Source organism: Agelaius tricolor, unplaced genomic scaffold (genome assembly GCF_023055355.1).
Source record: "Agelaius tricolor isolate 1412-34295 unplaced genomic scaffold, bAgeTri1.0.p SCAF_1, whole genome shotgun sequence".
Classification (NCBI taxonomy): Eukaryota; Metazoa; Chordata; class Aves; order Passeriformes; family Icteridae; genus Agelaius; species Agelaius tricolor.
In genome coordinates this window covers 12,419,858-12,445,328 of record NW_027269261.1, presented here as the reverse complement: position 1 = coordinate 12,445,328, position 25,471 = coordinate 12,419,858, and the positions used below count along the sequence as shown (strand labels likewise).

Here is a 25,471-nt window from a genome sequence, read left to right as displayed (position 1 = left end):
CCTGTAAGTCTGAATAGGAGCTATCAGTACATTTGCAGTTTGTCTTGGAATTAATTTTCTATCATGCTCAGTGCTGCTGCAGTACCTGCTGTACAGTTTCCATGCAATTATGGAGCTGCTCTCCAAGAAAAACCTTTGTAAATGTGCATGAGCTACCTATTGGCCAGTTTCTTCATATCTCCCTTGTCTATTTTGGATTATTTTGCTTTGTTAGAGTTGCTAAGTTTCTGTGTATCAAATACTGTAAGAAAGGAAAAAAACCCCTGTCACTTTGACACCTTCCCCCCAGCCTCCACTATATGTGCAGGAGTTCTAGATGTCAAACAGGAAGCAAAACAGTGAAGAATTTGGGGGCTTAAGTTGGGTAAGGTGTGGAATTTGGTCTTAATCAATAATGGAGTGTTCTTTGTAGATATATGTATATGCTGGAATATGTTACTGTTCATCTCAGCAATCTATTCTCATTATATTAGTAATCTTAATTACTTAGGTTCACATGTACATGCACAGTCAAATGCAAATGAAGAAAATTTAGAGAAAAATCGCTTGGGAATGCATCAGGAACATAATTGTCAAGTCTTGTCAGAACAGGCAGTATCATAGCAGTGTTTAAAAATATGGGTTTTGAAAAGCCTTTGTGGTATCTCAAATAGTGATGTGACATAGTTAATTGAATTATTGACAACTCATTGCCTGCTTATTGGAATACTGCATTGGATGCATAATAACTCATTTGGAGGCCCTTTTATCTTCCCATCCAAATTCTAGTAGAAAAGAATGCCTTCATATAGCTTATATAATAGTTGCACTATAGGAAGATAAGGTGAATTTTAACTCTGAAGTAAATGGAGCTTCTCAGGAATGGGATTTACAAGTTTATGGTAACTTTCAATGCTTTTGTTAGGGATCAGGATTCAATGTTGGGTTAAATATGAGATAAAGGAGGACAAATGACTCCCACTCTATTTATTTTATCTAGCTTCTAGAAGGAGACAGATACCTGTACACTCAAGGGATGCCTATAGTGAGATATGGTGTTGGTGATACAGATGAAATTTTAAAGGTTTACAATGTGTGTGTGTGTGTGTGGTTTTTCGTTTGTCTCTTTGTTATTTAGCCAGCAACAGCTAAAGAATCTTCAAGCAGCTTTGGGCAGTAGACTGGAAGAATCTCTATGCATAATTAATGAAAAAGTACCTTTTAATGACACAAGTACGTATTGCCTTGGTCTGGGTATCTTGTTTGATTTTTTTTTTTTTGGGGTATCCATCTGGAGGGAGAACTCCTTATGAATTAAAATGTATTAGCTGTAAGAAATGTTGGACATCTGAACAGACACTTGGAGGTAACTGTAGTAAGTATTCCTGATACTTGTCATGGTCTTCTTCAGTAATTCTAAAATACCAAGTTTTTATATGTATAATGAAAATTGAAACTTTTGAAGGCTTTTGAGTGATTTGCCACTTGTCTTATTTAGTGTTGACAGAATATTGTAAATGATGAAGGAACACTGTCAATTTAATGGCTGCTCCATAAAGATTGGATACTCATCTCAAAGAGTATTATTTTTGGCAGAGTATATTCAAGAGGTGCAGTAAGTTAAGGTGGGGGAAAACTGGTGGCTGCAGAGATATTGCATCATTATTGATGCACTTATTTCTAGTGGGGAATTTCTGTCTCACTGATCAGAAAACACACAGAGTAGTTCTTACCTGAAGGCTGCTTAGACTTGTTTGTCCCTTCGTGGGGAAAAAAGCCCTTTGGACCTGGGGACTTTTACCTGAAGCAATGCTTTTCTGCTTCCTTTCCAACTGCTGCTAGATCAGCTGAAGTGCAGAGGATCCCCTGGAGTTAGGAGTGCTCAGCCTTTGCATGGCTTTGGTACAAGCATGGGTTAGTATGTGCTGCTGTGCACTGTGTGCTTTCCTAAACAGCTGAACACAAGGCTGGGCAGGCACTGCCTGCACTCTTCTGGACCCTTCAAGACAAGAAGGACCTGGAATAGTGAAAAAGCTGAAAGTAGTGAAGAAGGAGCAGAGAAGTGAAAACAGGCTTTTGAATTTTTTGTGTATTTCATTGGTGGCTTTTTGCATTTTTCATTCAGTTTAAAACCTGCTGACAGTGTTTTAAGTAGCCTTAGGTTCTCTAAAAGCTGATCTGGCAGGTGTTGCAGGGTGTGCCAAGCTCTCCACTGGTTTGGCAATCCAGTGAGTCTTGGCTTAGGAACACCAGATCATCATCTCTGCAGGAAATGTTGACTCCCATACAGCACATCACACTGAGGTGTTGGTGCCTGGAGCTGGGATCCTTTTCACTTCTCTCTCTTTGCCTGGCATCTGCTGCCTATTTCTACTTCGCTGGCTTCTTTAGCTTGCATTGTTTTTAGGTGCTTATCATTGTAGCAAGAACTTTGCTAAAGTAATTTTTCTGCTCACTCAGCTGCCATAGCATAATGCCTTGCTTGTGTAGTAGAAAACACTGCAAATAGAGAACTTTTCTTTAGTGATAGGATCAGTGGAAGTCAGGAAGTGTTTGTTTGCTGTGGATTCCAGCTGTTTCTAGAGACCCTGTAGTTGGCTTCAAGTGTAACTAGCAGCTAATTTCAGTAACAATCAAATGACTGCTAAGAATGATTTACAGAGAGAAAAAGTTTCTTGAAGCATTTAGTTAGAAGTAGGATTCAATAATTTTGAACAGGGTTATTTTCCTCTAAATTGTAACTACCTCTTCCCATGTCTTAATAGCCAAATGTGAATGACAAAAAAGGAGTAAGAAACTGTAAATTTCCTTTGTGAGCAAATTTTAAACTAAGCTGGTTGTTGTTCAACTGAATTGAGAATGGGTGTGACCCCTTTTAAATCTCTAAGGCTTTGTAAGCTGTTCTCTATGTATAAATAGCCCTCTGCCCCTCCAATTGTGGCTGCTTGTAACTGAATAATCATTCTGGTTACTTCATGACTAGAGAAGAATGCTGAAATACATGGAGAGTACATCTTAGTCTAAATTATCACCATATTAAATGTATACAAGAGCTTTAAAAACATGGAAACCATTCAAAAATATATTAGTCTTACTTGGCCCCTCCTTGGCATGTAATTGAAATTCGAAACTAATCTTGAATTCTTTAAGTGTGTTTTCTTTTACAAGATTTTTTCACTCTTGTTTGTGATGAATATTGTTCTTTGGGCAAAAGGAGTCTGCTCTTATTTTTCAAATTCAGGGTCTTCAGATGATTAAATTTGGCTTTCAATCTGAGGCAAGTATTGAACTACTTTCCCTTCCACTTAATCACAGAAACCCTTAAGTGAGGATATTTAGGCCTACTTTGTTTGAGTCAATTGTTTGCATCTCTTTAGTTAATATTGCTTACATAACCTGTAATATCCCTGCAATGCATTTTCTTTTTTAAATCAGTATTTACCAAAAAATGTCTCTCCCCCACAATTTAACAAGTGCATAAAACTCAATTTTTGTCCCGTAGGATCTGCTCGATACAATGCTCTGAATGTACCATTGCACAACAGAAGGAATCAGGTAAGAGCTTCTTGTGCTTTCCTGTGGCTCTGCACAGCTTTGTACACAGATGCTGAAATACAACCAGTCATTTTAGTACCTCAAATAGCAGAAGATAGCCTGTCTTACTACTGTCATGATATTCTGAGAGCATTTCTGCCCACAGAGCCTCTGCACTTTTCAAGAGCTTGTGTATATTGTTGTTAGATCAAGGAGTCTTATTAAAGTTATATGAAATATTCTTTTATTGTGTCAACCTTCAGTGAGCTAGAAGGTGGAACATTTCATTTTTAAAGTTGATTAAAACTACAGTAGTTCAGAGGCCTTTTGTTGGAAAAAGGTAGGTTTGGTATCCTAAATTCCTTTTCCCTTAAACTGAGTCACATCACTTCAGTCACTTCATTTGAGCTTTAGAGAATGTGTGCAGTTGTAAAACTGCGCAGTGGTATGTGCACTAAAATGCTGTATTAGGTAACTTTACTTGTCACCAATCACAACCCTTTCAAGGAATAAATCATGTCACTTGGAGATCTCTGCATGGTTCATTTACATTTTGTGGGATACTTCTTGCCAAAGCACCTCTTGCTTGCAGCAGAATAACTCTTATATATTGAAACGTTTTTAGAAAACAGTTTCTGTTCACTGCTGTAATTTAATGAGATTCCTTGTGAATGTTGTTTATTCAATATTCAAAAATGAGCATTTTGTGAATGGCTGAATATTTTAAGGGTTTTTACAATAGCAAATCAGAAACCTGTATGCAGTCAAAATTTTCCTGTGTTGCTACCATTGAGGATGGACTCTTCAGCACTATGGGGTTTTTCTGTTTCCTTGTGTCTCAAGTCTTCAAGTTAGTGCATTCAGATGCTACTGCAGGAAGATTTAAAATAACTGCTTTCTCCATTCTTCAGAAGTGCCTGTAAAGAGACCTTTTTCCCAATAATGTCTGCTGTGAGAACAGGTGACTTGCTGTTCAGCTTTGTGATGGAAATAACCTTAAATTTCAGGTTGCTGCTGCTGAGTTCCAAGAAAAATCTGAATAACTGCATGGAAACTCTCCTTTTGCTATTTTCTGCCAGCACTATGTCAGGCAGCCTCATGCTTCAAGATCTGCAATCTTGAAAATACTCCAGGACAGATTTTTATGACTGGCTTTGCCAGTGGAGGCAAAATGTTGGTGTATTAGCGCAGGCTGTGGTGTAAAGGACAGCAAAACAGCAATGTGTGTGTTTCCCTTCCTTACAAGACTAATTAACATATACAAGCTGGGTATAATGACTGCTTTAATTACTTGCCACCATCCCAGATCCATAATCAAGACTGACCTGATTTAACAGTCCATTGAAGCATTAAGAGTCTCTAAAGGATAAGTTATTCTTGGTTGAAATGTCACTATAACATTATTCTCTTCCCATAAATCCCAACAGGGAGTAGTTTTCTTCTCTCTTGAATTTATGTTCCATTCTGGATTAATTTCTTTGATACCTTCCTGCTGTACTGAAGCCACAGAACAGCCTTACTCATGAGCAGCAGCTCAGCTGTGTCCAGGAGAATAAGAATTGAGTGCTCTTGGTTAGAGAAGCAGACACCTTTAATTCTGGGAGAAAACATCATTGTTTTTTACTAATTAAATTGAGGTTTCCTCGCAACCTGGTGTTGAGCTGTTGTCAGCAATTGTTGTTCTTTGGAAATTTCAGGCATGGTTTCTGTAATTGTGCTGACCTCTCAGTGTTTTTGTGGCTTGCAAGTTTGAAAAATGCAGCAGAGGCAAACCATCACCAGTTGTGTGAAATAAAGAGATACTTTGTTGTCAGAGAACAATATGCCCTTCTGTAGTTTGTGAATAAAAAATAAGTTTAAAATAATTGCTGTTGTGTATTTTAGGCTGAAATAACAACAAGAAAGAAATTGCTGATAATGATTTTTTGTATCCAGACAGGTTTTTTTCTCATATGTAAATAGTTCCATTCAAACACAATCATTTTATAACTTTCTTTCCAGCTGAAGCTGCGAGACCTTGCTGGCCAGGCCCTGGCTTTTGTCCAAGAACTTGTAACAGCTCTCCTGAACTTCCACACATACACTGAGCAGAAGGTACAGATCTTCCCCATTGATTCTGCAACAGACACAATATCACCCTTGAATCAGAAGGTAAAGTTTACACACTTCAGCTACAAATGTATTCAATTAGTTGGACTTTAATGAGTGATTGATCTTAGTCAGGGAAAATTGCACCACCTTTACTGGAATGCTGTGAGTGTGTTCCTGAGAGCCAGCCCCTCCTGCATGAGACATCTTTTCTGCTCCATGAATTCTCTGAATGTGGATGAGGTGTAGCTGCAGAGAATCCTTTTCCCCTGTGCCTCTGCTAGAAGAGAAATGTGATAATCAAATCAAAGCTTTGCTTTTTTAATTGCTGAATTGAAGTGCATCTGTTGAAAGTTCAGCTGACTTGTTTGAAAATAATAATTCACAAATATTGCACTGCTGAATAGAGCTTGTTTTAGTTAATGCACTGGGGCATAGGAGATGCTGAGACAGAATCTGGTCTTGTGTTTAAAGTGTTTAGCTGTAATATTAAATAAAGGATAAAAGGTAGACTTATATGAGGGAGAGAACCTGGGCTCTGTTCCCTTGTCAAAAAACAACTTTATAATCTGATTTTGGGCTGCTTGTGTGAAGATGTTTCCTGTAAGTGTTCTGAAGCTTCAAGTTTGTAAACTATGTTGAAATTAGTATGAGAAATCTGACTCATCTCTTTTGACACAATTCTATGGAAAGGTTTTCTGAGAGTGTCATCCAGAGCTGTTGAGCTGCATGTTTTGACTTTGTTTTCCTATGCTGTGAACTAGAGAAAATAACTATGCACAAGGATTTGTGTGGGGATGTATACATGTATGCTTTGGAACAAATTGCCTTAAGATCAGAGTTGACTTCGTAGTTTAAGGGGATCTATGAGTATTTAAGCTGCAGGGAGTATTTTGTGATTCAGTCTCTTAATTCCAGTTTAGTAGCTGCCAGGGCTCAGACTTAAGGTGCTGAGGTGAATTGTGGTTTGCATTGATCAAGTGGCTGCAGTGTATGTGGTGTCAATGTTAACTATGACAAAACTTTCTTGTTCTTTGGAAAACCTCCTATAACCTCTTTTCAGGTAACAAATATGTTTATGGAGGTGGTTATCTACTAGAGAATCCCTTTCTGTTTGTCTTCTCAGTTGTTTCAACTGTTTTAGTCAAGAACACCCTTCTGCAGAGATTCAGCATAGTTTGAGAACATTTTCTTGCTGCTGCCACCAAATGCACTCAGAATGGCATGTCCTTCCTGTGAAAATGATGGGGTTTAGTCATCTTTAAGATTTTTTGGGGCAGGAGTGGTCTCTCTTTTTTTTTTTTAATGTGGTCCAGTGTGGTGACTGCATTCTCAGATACTACTGCTGTTTACACTAAAGCAATAAAATCAGATTTCCTAGACATCTCTCCTCACAGATTTTTTTTTCCCTGACCTCCTAGTTAACACTTCTTTATTGTTTTTCAGCACAGCTGAAACAGGCAACTTAATCAGAACCATAATTTCATTTTCCTTTTCTTATAATTGAGTCTGATTCAGTAGTTCAGGCTTTGTTTTCATAATTATGTCTCTTGTACTCTGCCCCGTTGTGTATTCATGGCCTAATTCCCTCAATGCATGCTACTTCTCAGGGCTTTTGCTGTGACTTTCCAGTACTGAAGCATCTTTTATTGCTCACTGAAGCTGTAGTTGCTCCTGTATTTTTTATTAATTTATCCATTTGCTTGGCAAGTGTTCTCAGGGTGATTTTTTTTAAATTTTATTTTTAGCTACTCCACCAAGTTGGTCAAAAATGTCCCCTTAATATGGTAGAGAAGATGAAACAAGTGTCAAGTAGTGGCTTAGCAGACTTGCACTGATTTATTTTTCCCCAACTCCAGGTCTTGTCTGGTGCTTTCAAGCTATTTTCCCCACCAAACACTCAAAGTAGATGTGGACAATTCCCTGCCAGGTTCAAGTATTCCTTTTCTCTTTAAGGGTTGGATTGCTGGGTTCTGCTGGGTCTACAGCATCATGCTGGATAATTCAAGTCCTCTCTCTTGCAACACAAGCCAGGAGCATTCTGCATGTGTTATTTCTTCCTCTTTAGATTTAGGAATTTTCCCTAATTCCACCAGGTTTGTGCATGCATGGATCAGAGCTTAGCATCTCACTCTTCTTGTTAACACTGTGTTACCACACTGCAATAACACAAGGAACAATTAAAATCTCTTGGACTCTGTTTGCCTGGGATCTTTAGCTGCTCTTGTGGTGTAAATAATCAAAGGTGAAGGTATCTTTCTGTGGGGTAAAATAAAAGCCAGGATTGCTTTTGCCTACCTGTATTAATTTGTGGAAGAAGCTTTTTTGTGATACTGAGGTACCAAAATGAAAAGCTGATGGTGGTGTTACATTTGATGTGTAAGAGTACACCTTATGTTCTCAGGTCTGCTTTTTTAAAGGCTAAATTTACTGTAGGATTTAATTAAGCAATTTTTGGCAAAGTCAGGCAGGTCCATGAAATAAGAATTCTCCTGTGATCAGTTGGAGCTCTGTGCTTTGCATTAGCATTAGCATGCTTTGACTCTTGTTGAAAACTGGGCTGGACACAGATGAAAAGACAAAAGAGACACATCTCTTGCTCTTGGTTTGACTTGGGTTTAATTCTTCAGTACTTTGCACAGCACAGCTTTGCAAATGTTTGTGCTGTTGGACAAGGCTGGGAGGCAGACTACTTTTGGGAGGAAGGTGGGATAGTTCATTCTGTGGCTAAGTGGTGCATGGATCTAGCCTTAACTGGATGGAGTTGAGGAAGGAATGCAGGAATGTTTAAAACTAAAAAGCAAGGGTTTGGTGTGCTGTGCATGGCAGTTGAAATGAGACTGGATGCCCTGGCCAAGCTCTAGGTGTGGTTTTCCCTGCACTTCCAGTGCTTCTCCCTTTCCCTCAAGGTGTGTTTTTGACTGTAGAAGAGGTTGCTGTACATCACTGGACTGTTGTCTCTCATTAGTGACATCTTAGGCATCGTTGAGGGGGACAGGGCTTGGCCAAAATGTCCCGTTCAGGTGTTACCTTGGCAGAGTTGACAGGAGCTGTCAGCAAGCACCATTTTAAAACCTCTGTGTCCTCAGTTCTCACAGTATCTCCATGAAAACGCTTCCTATGTTCGCCCTCTGGAGGAAGGAATGCTGCACTTGTTTGAGAGCATCACGGAGGATACTGTGACAGTCCTGGTAAGATTTCCTCCTTTCAGTACCCACAAAAGATTTTTACAGAGCAAAAACACTTACCTGTTGTTTTTTCCTTTCAGGAAACAACTGTGAAATTGAAGGCCTTCTCAGAACAATTAGCTTCCTACTTAGGCTTTTTAAGAAAGATTCTTCCTTATCAGTTAAAAAGGTACCTTTCATTTGATAGATCAAATTTAAAGGCACTCTGCCAGGCATGCAGCACTGTCAGCATCTACAACTCAAATATTAAATCAAACCTTAAAATACTCTGGCCTCTGCTGTCTTAAAAGGCTGAACTCTTTTTTTTGGGTTTTTTTTTTTGCATGTTGTTTTCTAAACCTTGAGACTAGGCACAGCTTTTTTGAGGTATTAGGACTAAAACCATGTATTTTAAAGCTCCTCCACGCACACCCTCCCTCACAGATGAGACTTTAAAAATAATGAAGCTTTCATTAATGTTTCTTTGTGTTATTCAACAGCATTGATACTATACAGATGTGATACACTGTAACTGTTAATGCCTTGACCTTTACTGAGGGTTATTCATCAATCAGTAAATGTAACAATATTGTAAAACCTGCCTAGGTCTACATCCCTTCTGCTGGAAAATCTTTGTGCCTGAGTTGATTGAAGGGAGATGAATTATAAGTGCAAAGAGCTGCTTTAAGAGAGGTTTGGACTAAGGAAGAAAAACCCTCTTGATTTATGTCTCCTTTATACCTGTTCTCGTGCTCCTTAGGAAGCAAAATAGAATTTATGTAGTAGAGGGAAAAGTCTTCAAACTTAAATTGCTGCAATCAGTTCCTTGCTGTGAGAGTAAATCATTCCTGGCTTGTGACAGAAACACCTGGGAGTGGCCATGCACACAGTAATTTTCATGTATTGCTGAGTTCCTCTGCTGTGTTAGCCTTTCTAAAATCAATTCCTGGCCTGCTGTTGCTTTGCACTGGGGAGGTAGAGAACACCTATGTGCTCTAAAACTCGTGAGCTTGTTATTTTTAAGACAATTGCTTGCTTTTAAAAAAAATAATTCATATATTCCTAGTTTGGAAGAAGAGTGTGAGTCTTCTCTTTGCACAGCTGCTTTAAGAGCTAGAAATATGGAGCTGCACAGAGACATGAAAAGGTTGACTGCAGTCTTTGAGAAGCTCCACACATATGTCAGTCTTCTGGCCTTACCAAGTAAGTGTCAGTTCTGGCTTGGCTGGCTACCCTGTGCCTGCTTTTCTGTGGGTTTTTATGGGATGATTGACAGTCTGTATTTGTCACCTCCTAATTATGAAATGGTTAATAAACTACATTTTCTTACTAATCATCGTTTCCAGCCCCTCGTTTTCATAAGGTTATTACAACTGTCATGCTAATAAATAATAAAATTAATAAAATGAGGTAAAGCCTTTGTGTGTATGTTTGGGGAAACTATCTCCAAATGCATCCTGTAAATAGCAGTAAAAAATCGTTATTTCATAGCTTGAGGTTATTTCAGTCTTCACTCTTTCTAAAGGCCCAGATTGTTTTTCCTACAGCTGTGATCATGTCTTTCTGTATGTGTGGTTTTTGAGACCAACACAACTGATATTTATGAAATCTGAATAAAAACTAGGGGACTTGAAAGTCTTTCACCTGCCTGCTCTGCCAGAATTGGAGATATGTATATTTGATATTGAAGGGAAAATTTAAGTAAATTAATCTATTGTGACTCATCCTCCATGCAAATGGTTCTAGTAGGTGGAAACTGAATTATTTTCAAAGCTAACTTTTTTCATTCGTGGTCAAATCTTAGTTTTGTGGTTTTCCTTCTTATGTGTTACTCTTAGGTACAAGACCAGAAGGAGTCCTTAGGACAAATTACAACTTTGTGTTTACAAACATTGCTGCAAGTCTTCATGGATTCCATGACATTTTAAAAGGTGAGAGTTGGGAATGTTGTCTTATTTCAGCTTTGCTGCTTTCTTGTTTAGCATAGCACACCTGCAGTCTCTATAACAGTGCTGAATGTATTGTATGTGATAAATCTGTTTTGTTTTACCTTTACAAGCTAAGAAACTAAACCTACTAACCACTTGTTTTAGACATTCATGCATGGTTTTCATTCTTCCATTCTCTTACCTTTGTTCCTCAGAGTTGCTGGATTATTTAATTGTGGCTCTCCAGATTTTCCTGAGCAGCATCACTTTACTTTCTGAGCTTCATTGCTCTCCTGAAGCTAGCACACAGAATGGAATGCTGTGAAATGTACATATTTTCCCTGCATATGTAGCATTGACCTAGTACCTGCCTGCAAAGTGGAATTCTTCCTTCCTATTTTTAGGGTGATGACTATTTTTAACATGAATATGTAACCAAACGTTACAAAGAAGTCCAAATTCTTTTTGAAACTTGGCTTCCTCTGGAAAATGGTTTACCTTGCTTTTATCAGAACAACATGGATATGTTATGTTTTCAGTGAAGGGGTATTTGGTTAAAACTCAGAATTTTGAATCTGATGTTCCTGCATGTCCTAGAATTTCAGTCCTATGTAGCTGTTTCTGGGGAGAAAAATGATCCATAGAGATGAACTGGATTTTTTTACTATTCAGCTATTTAAACATTAAACTTTCATAATTTTAAGTAAAATTGTGTTTTTTTCCTAATAGCATGAGTAGTCTGGCCCCATTTTGCAGAGTCCTTGTTTTAAAGAAAAATAGAAGATATTAAAGATTGTACCTCACACAAAATGAGACCCTAAATCATGAGTTTTGTAGCATAGATAAGTTTAGAATACTTTCTACCTCTTAATCTGGTCACTATAATGTAAAGTCAATGCAATTTATACTTTAAAGGAAATACAGAAAATAGAAGCAGTGAAGAAAACTGTCAGTAGAATTCATTAACTATCAACAGAACAGAAATGCTCTTTTTAATATCTCACACTCCCATACTCCAGAATGTTTAATTTCTCTCTACTTTCTCAATCCCAACTAATTTTGAACTTTTTAAGATTATTTCTGTTTACAATTTGTGGTGGTGATGAGCTGGAATTTCTCCATTCTGTAGCAATAGTACTCTGTTTTAAAATGGGTGCATATTGTTCACTTGTCAATTACTTTTTTTTTAATTAGGCCACCTTGAGAATGTTCTTACATGATTAATACTTGATTCTTTTTAAATTTTGGTGGTGTTGAAATTAATATATTTAGGCTAAGATGCTTTTGTGAGTGACTTTCAAAAAGTTTTTTATTCTTAATTTGGCATAATGTGCTTTTCATTTTCCAGATATTTCCAAGCACTATAGTCAGAAAGCTGCTTTAGAACAGGAAGTTCCAACTGCCACACAGAAACTCATAACTACAAATGACTGTATTTTATCCTCTGTTGCTGCTTTAACAAATGGAGCAGGCAAGGTAATGGATATTTTTGTTTCGAACAATTCCTTAACTTGTGCAGATTTTTAAGAAACAAAAATAGTTTTAGCTGAACAATTTAAAAAATCTGTGTGCCTCTGATATTAATAATCTGTAGTGTCATGTTGATTCTTGAGTTATTCTCAGGCTATGAGTTAAAAACAACTGAGTGATAAAAGTAGATCCTGTGATGAGGATGCTTTGTGCTAGGAAGGTCTGAGTTACATGGAAGAACCTGCAGCTTGTTTCAAAGTCCTGTTAAGAACTCCAGCTTCACTAAATACTTGTCTTTTCAAAGACTAATTGCTCCATTGACTCCTCCTGGTTAATTCAGAGAGCCACTTCTCTTGATGTGTTTAGATGGCCTCGTTCTTCAGCAGCAACCTGGAGCACTTCAGCAGCTCGCTGAGCTACGGCCCCAAGGGAGGGGCAGAGTTCATCAGCCCTCTCTCAGCTGAGTGCATGCTGCAGTACAAGAAGAAGGCAGCTGCTTATGTGAAGTCCTTGAAGAAGGTTTGTTCAGCCAGTGTGCTTGCACTGAGGGAGCTCAGTTCTGTTGGTGGTTATGCCAAGCAGAACACAAACTAAGGGTTTGCAGGGTTTGGAATGGTAGAGATGGTCTGAACAACAGGTTTTGGCTGAGGATATTGCAGTAATGCTGAGGATAGCATTGCAATAATGCTACTGAAAGCTTTGGAGTGTAGTTGCCCTCACAGCTGAGGGTATGTGCCACTTCTGCCATTACCCATTTCCACTAATTATTTCTGTGCCAAGACTCCCAAGGAGAAGAGGGTGGCTGCCTATGTAAATTTCCTCCTGTATTCACCAGGAATATGGAGTGAATGAAAACATGTTCTTACACTTGCATTCACTGGAAGACATAGGGGGAAAAAAAAAGGAGGTACCCTGGAGAAAATGTGCTAAGCCAAAGGATTAAATGCTGTCAGATCTCCCTGTTGCCTTCACTAAAATTAACAATTAAGTGATGTGCTTAGCAGTTGTTACTAAATCACTTTACTGCAATGTTTGTAAAGAGGACCTTAAGATGCCTTTGATCATTAATTAACACTCAGAGTTTTCTGACCACTTTTTAATCAACTGTACCTTTTGGGGCAGTATTTCTTAAGAGCTCAAACCATTTTTTCCTTATACCTGGTAAGCACTTGGAACATGGGTTTTTTTCCTTTCCAAAATAAGGAAAGTAGTAAAAAAAATAAAAGCAGAATGCATGTTCTGATCTAGTGTGTAACATGTTTTGAGAGGGGTTTTTTTGATTTTTCTGCAGCCTTGTGCAGATTCAGTGCCTTATGAAGAGGCTTTAGCCAATCGCAGAGTTCTCCTGAGTTCTACAGAAAGCAGGGAAGGTCTTGCACAACAGGTATTGCACTAACATTGTACTAACATGTAAGGCAGTGTATTTTGTAAAGGTAAACTTGTATCAAAGTCTCCAATTTATGTCTGTGGTCATTTGTAGGTATATATGAATATGCTGAACCTTAAAATTAAACTGTAGATGTCTTGTAGAGTTTTGAAAGTAAAAACCTTGCCAGGCTGGGTTATCTGCAGGATGTACATGTAGGTAGATAGAGGAGCCAGGATTATGTCATTGATACCTTCATTCAGAAATACAAGAAGTCAGGTAATCTTTAATTATTAAAAATAAATGCAAAATAAAGACAGAAATAAGGCATACTAAAGGGTTAATTTTTAAAGTTGTGTACTGATTTGAGTCCTCTTTTGGACTATGCAGGAATTATTTGCACTGGTTAAGAGCACTGATTTTTCTTTTCAGTTGGAGTAATAAATTAGAGTTTCTATCTGCCAGTATGCATATATATATATTTTTTTTTGGAAGGTGAAGAAGGATGGGTAACATGGTATTTAAAAGGCCTACACAGTTTGTCTATTGCTTCATGTGAATAACTAATTAATACTGACACTTCTATATTAGCTTGTATACTCAGCCTATGCTTGACTCCTTGTTATTGAACTGTTACAGGAACAAATACTTTGGTGATTTTTTTTTTTTGTAGTTACCAATATTCTAGGTGTATTAGTAGGAGTGAAATGAATTTCAGCAGAAATGTGCAGTGATAGATGTGTTCTGTTCCATAGTTGTTTTCTTACCTGGACAAAGTGGGTGGTTCTGTCTGTGTGAGGTGGGACAGCTGGGAGGGGACAGTTTGTCTTTCTAGCATAGGAAAAGCTAGTGATATTGCCAGGTACACATCTTTCAGGTTTTTATAAAATTCTTCCCTGCTTTGGTTTTTCACCTAGTACAATGTTGCCATTTTTATGAGCTCTGCATGTTTCAAACTAATTAAATAATGTGGCCATTTTTGACAAAGAGCCACAGCTAAGCACACATCTCAGAGCAGTGGTTGTTTACCTGCTGCACTTTGTTAGCTCACTTATGTAATGGTTTAAAATAATACTGTCCTCAGACATTTCCTGTGTGTGGGGTTTTTCCTCCCTGGGTTCAATAACCTGGACTGTAAACTTTCCCTCCTAAAGGTCCAGCAGAGTTTGGAGAAAATTGCAAAACTTGAACAAGAAAAAGAACACTGGATGTTGGAGGCTCAGCTAGCTAAAATTAAGCTAGAGAAAGAAAACCAAAAACTGAAGAACTCTCTTAGTGGACATTTAACTGAAACTATCCAGGAGCATTCAGTTCTGCCAAATATAGCAGAACAAAAGAAGGAAACCACAGAAAAGAGTCTGAGGGAACCTATTAAGAGCACTAGTCTGGTGAGTGACCTTTCCCTTCAATAGAGAAAAATCCACTTTCTTTAGTAGCAGTGCTGTTTGATCAGTGGAACACTAAAAATGAAAGCCTTTTGACTGTATTGGAAAGCATTCACTCTTGGGGTCCTTGTCTTTGCAAAGCTGCTTGCAAATTCTTTCTGCAGAGTTGGGCACTTCTTGGATTTTGAGACTTTGTTTGCTGTCTTTAGTATTGTGAAGATATTTTTGTAGTTCTGTCCATGTGTAACTGAGGGGGAAATAATGGGTGTTTAATCTCCTGATTTGTCTGTACTTATGGAACTTTGCAAGTGGTGTGTATCTCAGGTTGGGCCTGTGTTTCCAATACTTTTATTCATCTCTAGGTGTGTTAAAGCAAATGGAAGTAGGTAGGTAGTGATTGTAAATGGATTTGAAGACTTATTGGGTCAGTTTGGGTTCAGCAATTGCTTTTGGATATAGCATGCATTCTTTCCTTGCTCTTCTGTGCTGGTAAATGGCTTTTTCCTGTTTACTAACATATTTTAAATGAATTGGCCTTTCCCCTGAATTCCACTTCTGAAGTGGCATAGTGGTATTAACAGGAATGTCATCTGTAAGAAATAATAAATCCACTCAGCATTCAATAGAATTCTTTTTTTTTTTGTCCTCCCTGCTTTCCTGTTCCAAGATAAAAGTAACCAATGGATTGTTTTGAAAGCTCCAATTCTGAAGTACACTGGCATCTTAAGTTTTTGATCCTCTATTTGATTCCTTAGGAGTTTGATGAGAATGTTACTCGTGGGTCAACATATTGTATGAATGTTCCCCATAAACATGAATCTCTAGTCCTGTTGAGATCAAGGGGGGAAAAGCCCTTTAGATCCTCTGGGAAGATATCCTTTCATGAAACCAGGTATTGGTTACACTGCTCTTGTAGAGTTTTGTCAGTGCTTGCTAGTCAGAGAGGAAAGGAAGGAATTTGGAAGGTATTCAAGAAATCCAGGTTGACTTTCCTTCCTCTTAAACATGACAAGTAATGTTCCAGTGTGCTAACGTGGCTCTGAATTAGTTTCATATGATCAAGCAGTTGCATAACCATAGGAGCCCAGCTGCATCTTGTTGCTTTTATTGCCTTTTCCCTGTGTACCTCCTAAGACAAGAGAGATACTTCTGAGAGTTGTTGTCAGGTTTAATTCTGTTCAAGGCACTCATGTAACCACTCTTGTTTATGTTACAGGTGGAAGTACTTAAATTTGATTTCAGTTTGAATGATTGCAAGATTGTTTAAATTCAAAGTCCTAAGATTGAAACCAAAATGCAGCTATGGTATCTATTTTTTTGCAGTTTCTCATTAAGTGTATTTTCTTCCTTGTTCTAGATTGGAATGTTGACTGTAACTACTGATAATGAAAAGGTAATCTGTTTTAAATATTATTAAAGTCCATCTGTTAAATACTTCAATTCTGATTCTGCTAAACTTATTCCACAGGTCGAATTACTAAGAATACTCCTGTATAATGGCATGAGTTGACCAGATAGTCTTTATATACTAAATAGTCAAATTTCTGAAATCCATGTGTTCTTTAATTTTCTTCTTCTATTAGTGAACTGTTATTTGGCCCTTGTGAGACTTTTGGAGCAGAGTGAACTGGAGTCAGGGTCTGCTTTCTATAATTTGAGGAAGGCACTGGTCATTGTGGGAATCTATAAAATCAGAGGGTTTTGGGAAAGCTGCAAAAGGCAGGCCTCAGAGACAGCAGAACTGTGGTTGGAGCTAAGCAGTAGCCATGAGATAGGTCAGCAGAAAAATTATGTAAGAAGTAAAAAAGTAAGGACAAATAGAACAATGGTCTGTGTATTAACCTTGGCTAGAATAACTCCCTAAGCTGCAGAAAAGTTTATCTAGTGAGATATTAGGGAGTTCTAAGCTTAATAATGGAGCTCTGTGCATTGTGTTTGAAGGCTTACAAGCAGATATTGTATTTGAAATAAGCAGGCATTGTTTTAACCAAAGGAATGTGTGCTTATAGTGGTTGGATAGAACTACTGTCAACATGCTTTTGCTTTGTGTGATTGGTCAAAAAACTTATAAAGTAAGTTGTAACATTAAGTTCTTGGTCTGCTGCCTGAGATGTGAGCTGCTAGCATCTTCCCATTGTCATAACCATGTAATGAGACTGATGCTGGAAAATACAGCAGCTCAAGGCACATTCCTGGCAGTCCCATCCTGTTGGTGATGTTTACAGGGACCCTGGCAGGTGATGGTCTGGCTGTGCCTCAGGAGCCCAAACTGTATCCCAAGCCTCCATTCTTAACCCTGGAGGAAGGGCTCAAGCTGCATAAAACGTCCCTATCTGCAGTGCCTGGGTCACAACGGGTAGCACTGAAACAAACCTTAAGACAGCCCTCAGAATAAATGCTAACACTGCATTTAGCCCTGCTAAAATGTAACACTTGCTCCAGCAGGAACTTCTGAGAGTAAGGTTCACTGCTTTCCCTCTTCTGATATCACAGGGAACCGATGTGTAGCTTAGTGCACTCCTCCTTCTAGAAGTGTGATTGAAAAGGGGTAGGGGGCTGGATAGTAACTGATACAAGTCCTTAGAGGCTTCTGCACAGTGCTGAACTTGAAGGTAATGAGAGATCATGTGAAGGCTGACTCCAGTGGGTTAGCCTGTAAACTACTGATTTGTTGGGGTTTTTTATTTTTTATTTTTTATTTGTTAATTTCAAATGTCTAAAGAAGCTTCTGGAACATGCAACATTAGTAATGGTTATGACTTTTGTACGCTTCTGAAATACAGTTATGTGAAGGAATTCTTCCTTGTTGGGAAGAAACAGTAAATTTTCGTGTAGGTGAAAGCTGTTCCCTTCTGGATTTTCATCTTCATCAGACACTTGCTATATTAAAGCAAGTTAAATTCTTACCTTGTCAGTCAGCTCCTTGTCCTGTAAGGAAATTTTGAGTCCCCATCAGAGTGATAAAATTGCAGTGTGCCCTGCTGTAATTAATCTGTTGTGTTTGGGGAATTTGATGCTTTTCGATAGAGCAGCCAGGGCTCAGAAGGAAAGAAGAAAAAAAGTCTGTATAGAGGCAATGTTGTGATTTGGGTATTCAGTCTAGTAAACATAAATGCTGTTTGGTTAAACTTTTCTTTGCCAGGCTCCAGATGGTGAGTCTCGTGAAGACCTGATAAAAACTCACTACATGGCCAGGATAGCAGAGCTGACCTCTCACCTGCAGCTTGCTGACAGCAAATCAGTGCACTTCCATGCTGAGGTGAGCATGCAGGCAAGGACAGTAAATCTCTTTTTGAACTTCCCACAGTGCTATGATAGTAAGTTTCAATATATGGAGCATAATGTTTTATGAAAATCTGTTCCTGGAATATTTTTGATTGCGGTCTGGCACGCATAAAAACAGATACTGTAAAAGGACTTTTTATGTTTAATAAATCCTTTGGTAGCCTTGTCTTGGCTGTATTAAGAAGTATAATGTGTGTCATGTATAGATTTGTTCACATAAGCTGAAGCAGCTGGCTTTAGTTACCAAGGAAGTTTTGACTTAATTTTATAGTGATGCTGATGTCATTCAAAAATATTTGAGTGTATTATGAAGTGATGGAAACAGCTCTCCTGAGAAAATTGGCTCTTAGGCATAGGTTATACTGCAAGAATGAACAAGATGATTCATTGTATCTATGGTTTCCTTTTCATTTCAAGTCATGAGGGAACTTTTCTTGAAAGTAGTGGCTGTTTTGGTTTGTGTAATAAATGATGTGGAATATACTAGGTTAACAGAGCAAATCCTCTTAAATATTATTTTTTTAATTGAAGATGACATAGTATGGAGGAACCATCTTTTCTGTGATATTTGAGCCTTGTATGAAGTGAGTTGTTTGCATTGCTTTTTATTTATGAGAAGTTTTGTAGCAGTTACATGAAAAATACAATATTTAGAGGATTGGCAATATGGTAGCTCTGTTAAATGAAACATTTCATGTTAACTATTCCATTACCTCTGCATTTAAAAATGTGCACAAGCTCTGAGTTCCTTGAAATCCAAGTATCACAGATGGAAAAGTCCAAAGCAAGCACTTAAGGATGCCACAAGGCAATACTGAGGAAGTGACTTTTGTCCCTTGTACCCTCCCTGTCCTGTTCTTGGTAGTGTCGAGCACTTGCCAAAAGACTTTCTCTGGCAGAGAAGTCCAAGGAATCACTCACAGAAGAGTTGAAGCTCGCCAGTCAAAACATCACCAGATTACAGGCAAGTAAATTTTTCTGTAATCATGTAGAGCAGAAAAATGACAACCATCCAGCCTGGCCATGCTATTCCTAGGTCCTGTGTTGTGGAATATAAAAACTCCAGTGGTACGTGGAGAAGAGCCTTGAATAATACACTTTAAATCCCAGGTATAAAGTTGAAGTGGAACATGCTTCCAAGAGAAGGTTATATTGGCCAAACCTGTGTGTTTTAGCTCATTTGATGTCATGGATTTTCATGTAAATCACATAGTTGTAATGCCAAAAGGGGTGGTGGTTTGACTGATTCCAGATGAAATAAGGAATTTTTAATCCTTTCTTGCACCTGGGTCTGAAAGTTTTAAAAAATGCCAAGTTGATTTGGATTTTTTAATATGGATACCTTAATATTAAGCAAAGATAGTTTTGAGGTAATCTTTAAGAAGCTGTTGTTAACAAAAATCAACTCTCATGGCATCCTGTGAGTGTCCTGTCCCTTTCTCTTTCTCCTCCACACAGCTGAGAAAGAAGCCAGTAGTACAATAAAGTATAAATAAATACACAATTCATAAATTCCCTCATGTTTTCTTTACACTTAGTTCATATCATTATTGCTCATCTGTCTGTGATGGTGAGTACCAAAATTGCTCCATACAGGCTGTGAATATAATGTTAGAAGCTTTGAGCTATTGTGCTCATGGACAGTCCTCTTAAAACACTTCCTTGATTTGTTCCTTTAAGAAATTCCACAATAGATGTTGAACTCTGCATGAGATGTTAACTTCCAACTGCATTTTAAACTTCCTAGGAAAAGATAGCAGGCACACACCATTTGTATGTTTAGTAGTCTGCATAATACTGAGTAATAGACTTGTTGAGGTTGGAAGGGTCCTCTGAAGGTGATTTGTCCCCTCCTTTGGTCAGAGCAGAGAGTTCAGATCAAGCTGTGGAACTGGATATTTCCTATACAGCCAGTCTGTATAGGAATATAGGAATAGGAACTGGGTATTTCCTATACAGCCATGCTGGTCTTCTGCCACAGTCACTCCATGTCTTAGGCATTGGGTTGTTCCTTGTTCTGTCCTTGATCATTCAGCTTTCCTGGGCCCCTCCCTGTAACTTCCAGGGCAGATTTACCTGGGACCTTTCCAAGCAGAAAGAAGCCAGAATCTACTCCTCTTGAATCTAGGGTTGCTGTAATTCTATTATTCATCTTGCTTCCCTCAGGATCCTGAATGCCACTAACTCATGGTAGCTGCAGCTAAGGCTGCCATTGGCTTTCACATCCCTGACCAGCTTTTCCTTATTTGTGAGTAAAAAGTCCAGCAGAGAGCATCTCTTGGTCCCACTGATCACTGGTATCAAGAAGTTCTATGCAACACTCAAGACAACTCCTCTGTTGCTTGTGTTCCACCTTGCTGCCCTTCCAGGATGTGTCAGAATAGTTAAAATCCCTAATGAGGATCAGGGTCTGTCAGTGGGAGATTTTTACCTGCTTGCAGCAGATGCCTGTCACCCTAGTGTTCTCCTACTGATGAGATTTATTAGTCTTCAAGCCACCTCTTCACACAGAGCATGATTTCTTCCCTTCTGTCCTCCCTAAAGTGTGTTTATCCCTTCATTGCTGTGTTCTAGCCATGCACACTATCCCCCCATGTCTCTGTGATCCCAGAGAGATCATAGCTCTCTCTAGCTCCATGTGGAGTGGTGCTTCCTTCAGCTTTGGATGCCTTGTGTGTTCTTGTGCAGGCCATGCTTTAACCCCATAAACTTTACTTGTTTCCTGGCTGGAAGCAGTGGTGGAAAACTTAGCTGTTACTCTTTTATGTAAGCCATAAAAAGTGGGGGAACAAATCTAAAGGAAACAACACAAAAATAAAGGGAACAAATCATGCATGGGACTTCAGGTAAAAGAAAAGTGGCTACTGACTTCCTTTCATAAAAGAGGGTTTTTTAGCTGAATTGCACACACTCAGCATCAAAAGTGGAGCTGACTCAGTGGAGGTGGAAGTGTGCTGCTTTGCCAGGTATTACTAATACTGAGCCATAATACTTGGGCTTCTGGTTGTTTAATTTTTCCTTTAGGATGAATTGATGACAACAAAGAGGAGCTATGAGGACCAGTTGAGCATGATGAGTGACCACCTGTGCAGCATGAATGAAACCTTGACCAAGCAAAGGGAAGAGATTGATACCCTAAAGATGACCAGTAAGGTGAGCTGGCAGTGCAGCTGGGGATGGCAGGGTTACATTTGGTGTTCCTGCAGCACTGCCCTTGGACAAACCAGCTCACAAGGTGTAATTCTTGCTCTGAACCATTTGGAAAGAAAACTCCAAACTTGTTCCTTCAAGTTTCAGTGAAGAAAAAAACTCTTGCTAAACACACATGTGGGAAAGAACAAGCTCTTCATGTCACTGCTTCACATTAGGTTCTCAAAGTGTACCCTCTGATGGCAGATCACATAATTTTTTTTTTGTTTTAATCTGGTGAAAGTGGAGCTATTTGTAAACTCAGCTGTTGAGGCTGGGTGGTTAGGATGAAGTTCTGGGTAGAAGTGTCCCTTCTGCACTCCTTTTGGTTACAGCATACTCTTTCCATGGCAGCTGGTCTCTTTCTCTGTTTTATTTCCACATTCTAGCTCATCTGTCCCTTGTGTAGGAATGAAAAAGTTGCCACTTGTATTCTTCTGTGAGCTTGAAATGCACACTTAAATTCTTTACCAGGCAAGGAGTCTACCCACTTGTAAAAAATCAGAAACAGATTTTTTTTTTTACTTACCTAATGATGAAAAATACAGAAGTCTGCTTTTTTGAGCAACTAGTGATTAAACCATGGTACATCCTATTCTGATGCTTCTAGGGAGGAACAGATATTGTGAAGGCCTTTGCCCTTCACTTGTCTGACTGTGAAACAAACAAATTATCATTATTCTCCTTATTTCTGGGATGCATTGAAGCAGGTAGCATTGAAGGATTAAAAAAGTAAAAATAGTAAATAAATTCCATGTTCTGAATCAAGATCCTGTGATGGTGATTTTTATTTTTTAGAGTAAATTCTTCCCCCTGCTTTTCTTCAGATTTCTGAGTGTTTTAATTTGGCATTGTATTCTTTAAAATTACTTTGTGGTGTATAAGCCTTTGTGTTTCCAGAAGGAAGCTCTTGGCTGCATACTGACCGTGGCACTAATGTTTTTATAAAATGTTTTCTGGAATTTCTCACTTGCCATACTTGTAAGACTTGAAGTGGTCCTCTGTCTGTAAGGACTTCAGAACCTCACAACAGAAGCCACACAGGTTTTCAGATGTTAACAAATGTAGAAGGGAATCCACTTGGAATCCAGTTGGAATCCAAATGATGCAGTTAAAGCCCTTATCAGTTGGAGAGAGTTGTTGGTTAGATTCAAAACAAATGTTATCTTCAGGAAATAGGAAGACTGAGAATTGCCAGCAAGTAACTATTGCACAAAACTTTATTTTAAGCTCCACATTTCCTTTGTGGAATTACTGAAGGTCAAATCTGAGTTGGCTAACTGTGGAACAAACTCTGAACTAGGAATAATCTGTACAACCTGAATTAAAATAAAATTCATTTTGGAAAAAACCCCAGTATGGTGGGGGATTGGTTTTTAATTTGATACAGTTATTCTATAAGAAGTTATTTGGAGTAGCACATGAAGGTGGATTATGATTTCACTTGCCTTCACTGCCCTTACAGTATTAGTGGTATTAATACAATTGAATGTCTTGGGATGTCCCTCAAATGTCTTTCCCAGGTTTCAGTTGTAGTGAGGCACTGTTGTGCTTGTTTGAGATATCTGGTACTTGCCTCTCTTGTGCTTATAGAAACAGAGGAATTTCCAGAGCAAATGGTTGCAATCTGTCAAACTTAGAAGTCTGTGGAGTGTTTATTTTCAGTCTGACTGTACCTTGTTTGCTGTGGGCATAAATTATTAGACATCAGATTTTGTATGTTACCTGTCTAGATTTCCTTACCTGAATGATAATGTTCTCTTTGCTTCTTTCTTCTTGCAGGGAAATTCTAAAAAGAACAAGAATCGATAGTTTACAGCTGAGTCTTTGGAAGCTGCTGCTGCACAGGATGCAGATAGTGACCATTCATTATCCAGTTCCTGTTTGTTCCAGGAAGCTGAGGCTGGTTTTGGGTCAAGTAAAAACTGAATTGGTGCTGTAAATGGCTTGAAAATATTTAGAACTTGTGACAGATAAAACAGAACTTAATGTTGGCTCTAAACCAGGAAATACACACTCTGTGGATAATTTATATAGTAATTACCTTCAGTTTTTACTGTGCACTTTTTAAAACCAGGTTTTGATTTCACGTAACAACTTCAGATTTTGTATATTTTCAAATATGTTTCTGCATTAACAAATTTGGATTGGTGCAGTAGGTGTCTGTTTTTTAGTTCTCCATTTAATGGTCAGCACATGTACATTCCATTACTTGTTAATAACAGTTTAAAAATGAGTTTGGAGACATTTTTTGGCCATGCAAGCTGTGCAGTTACTGTAAATGTATTACTCCTGTTCTCAGCCCTCTAGAATTAATTGGAATTGTGGCTTGAAATGATTTTTACAAATTCACCAAGTAAATGGGATCATTGTTAGACTGCAACGGTGGAAACCTTTCCTGCTTGTATTTGGCACTTTGGATTTGGAGGTGAAGAGCACAAATGGCTGAATTGGGCTACTTCAGTGAAATTGCTTTAAGGCATTTCTGTAACATTTTGTTTACAAATGTATGTATATATATATATTGGTTGAAATAGCTGTTTAAGGCTAGAGGAAACTGTGATTGTCTTTTGCCCCAAAAGAATGAAACAATGTGTGTAGAATAGACCAGCTTACTGTGCTCTCTTACAGTAAAGAAGAATATGAAATATGTAGAAGATTTAAGCACTGAACTTGCAAAAGATCTTCATGGAATTGAGTTGTGATGGATTCACTGGGGGGATGCACATGGCTTTTCCTGTGTTTTCAGAAGTTTGTGAACTTTAGGCCTCTCCTAAGTTTTTTTTTTTAAATTTTTTTCCAAGTGAAGTTTAATATCACAAGTTTTCACAGCATTGATTTGTTGTTGGGGGTGAGGTTTGTTTGTTTTGGGCTGGGTTTTTGTTTGGTTGTTTTTTTGGTTGTGTTTTTTTTTGGGTTTGTTTGGTTGGTTTGTTTTGTTTTTGTTTTTTTTTTTTTTAAATCAGATGCTGTGCTGCTCCACACTTTTTACACCAGTCTTCTGTTCCATAATTTCCATTATGGCACTTATTTGTCCCATGGGGGTTTACTCTGATATCAGTATGTGCTGAAATGTATTATCAGTATGTAATAATAAAATCAACCACATGAAACCAGCTTGACTTTTTCCTTCCTTCTGGCTGTGCCCAGGCTGCAGAGTGTGACATTTTGGTGGGGGGTTCCAGATGTTGCTGGTGGGATACTTACCCCAGTCTAGGTGCTCTCAATGCATCTCTTTGTTCTGATAGCTTTTCCTTTCAGAAATGCAAAATAGAAGTGGTTGAGATGGGGAGAGCCTGCAGGGTTTCTTATTGATGTTGAATGAAGAACTCTGTGCTGGTGCTAATGAGGATTGGGAAATGTTGGCTTTCTCTCCAGCTGTTTTATGGAAGCAGATACAGCTTCAACTGTTTCTTTTAGGCTTGGGAAGCTAATTGCTTTCTTCTGATTCTTTTGAAGCTGCCTTTTCTGAGAACTTCCATCTTGCACTGAAGGTACTAATCCAGTTATTTTAATTCTCTGAATCAAATGAATAAACTGACACTACTTTTACTGATACTACTTTTCATAGGTTGCTGCCTTTAGAAAAAGATTTTGCTTAGGCCATTTTTTTACATGTCTGAATAAAAATAGTGTGTCTTTAGAATTTGCATTAAAAAAATCAAATGCATATTCAGAGTATACCCCAGTATCCAAGCTGGAATTCATGTAGAGTGTACAGGCATTTAGGTACAATTCCAATGTACATCAGTTTATCAGCATTTTTTCTTTGCAGTGTTGTTTGGGGATGTATTTGGGTGTCCCCCTCACCAAGCCATAACCATGCTCAAGAAGAGACAATTCTGATCACTTCAGCTGCCTTCAGCTTTTCAAGGAAATGTTTTGAGTAAGTTCTAGACAACTGTAAACTATCAATACCCAAAAGTAAAATCTGGCATAACAAATTTAAATCAGCGTTTTGGATACTGCTGTAGTTGTGTTTTTAAGGGGCCACAGGATATTACATTGAACTCAGTGGCATTAGAAACTGGATCAAGTGGAAATTCAAACTCCTTGTGCTTATTATCTGCTTAACCAGGT

General features: G+C 38.3%; 1 protein-coding gene across 4 annotated transcripts in view; it reads left to right on the top strand.

Annotated features, from left to right (window-relative positions):
* Positions 1–24,507, top strand: part of PPP1R21 (protein phosphatase 1 regulatory subunit 21) — a 32,014-nt gene extending 7,507 nt beyond the window's left edge. For 2 of the 4 annotated variants that reach the window (XM_071423319.1, XM_071423310.1), the window contains 17 exons: positions 1,118–1,212; positions 1,822–1,893; positions 3,482–3,534; positions 5,515–5,664; positions 8,691–8,792; positions 8,870–8,958; positions 9,835–9,971; positions 10,607–10,699; positions 12,045–12,172; positions 12,533–12,685; positions 13,458–13,550; positions 14,687–14,920; positions 16,275–16,310; positions 18,060–18,176; positions 19,068–19,166; positions 21,227–21,355; positions 23,174–24,507. In XM_071423319.1, coding sequence (XP_071279420.1) covers positions 1,118–1,212; positions 1,822–1,893; positions 3,482–3,534; positions 5,515–5,664; positions 8,691–8,792; positions 8,870–8,958; positions 9,835–9,971; positions 10,607–10,699; positions 12,045–12,172; positions 12,533–12,685; positions 13,458–13,550; positions 14,687–14,920; positions 16,275–16,310; positions 18,060–18,176; positions 19,068–19,166; positions 21,227–21,355; positions 23,174–23,203 — 1,810 coding nt within the window. In that variant the 3' untranslated portion in view covers positions 23,204–24,507. The remainder of the gene's footprint in view (positions 1–1,117; positions 1,213–1,821; positions 1,894–3,481; positions 3,535–5,514; positions 5,665–8,690; positions 8,793–8,869; positions 8,959–9,834; positions 9,972–10,606; positions 10,700–12,044; positions 12,173–12,532; positions 12,686–13,457; positions 13,551–14,686; positions 14,921–16,274; positions 16,311–18,059; positions 18,177–19,067; positions 19,167–21,226; positions 21,356–23,173) is intronic. The other 2 variants (XM_071423336.1, XM_071423328.1) reach the window with 1 other exon arrangement.
* The last annotated feature ends 964 nt before the right edge of the window (positions 24,508–25,471 follow it).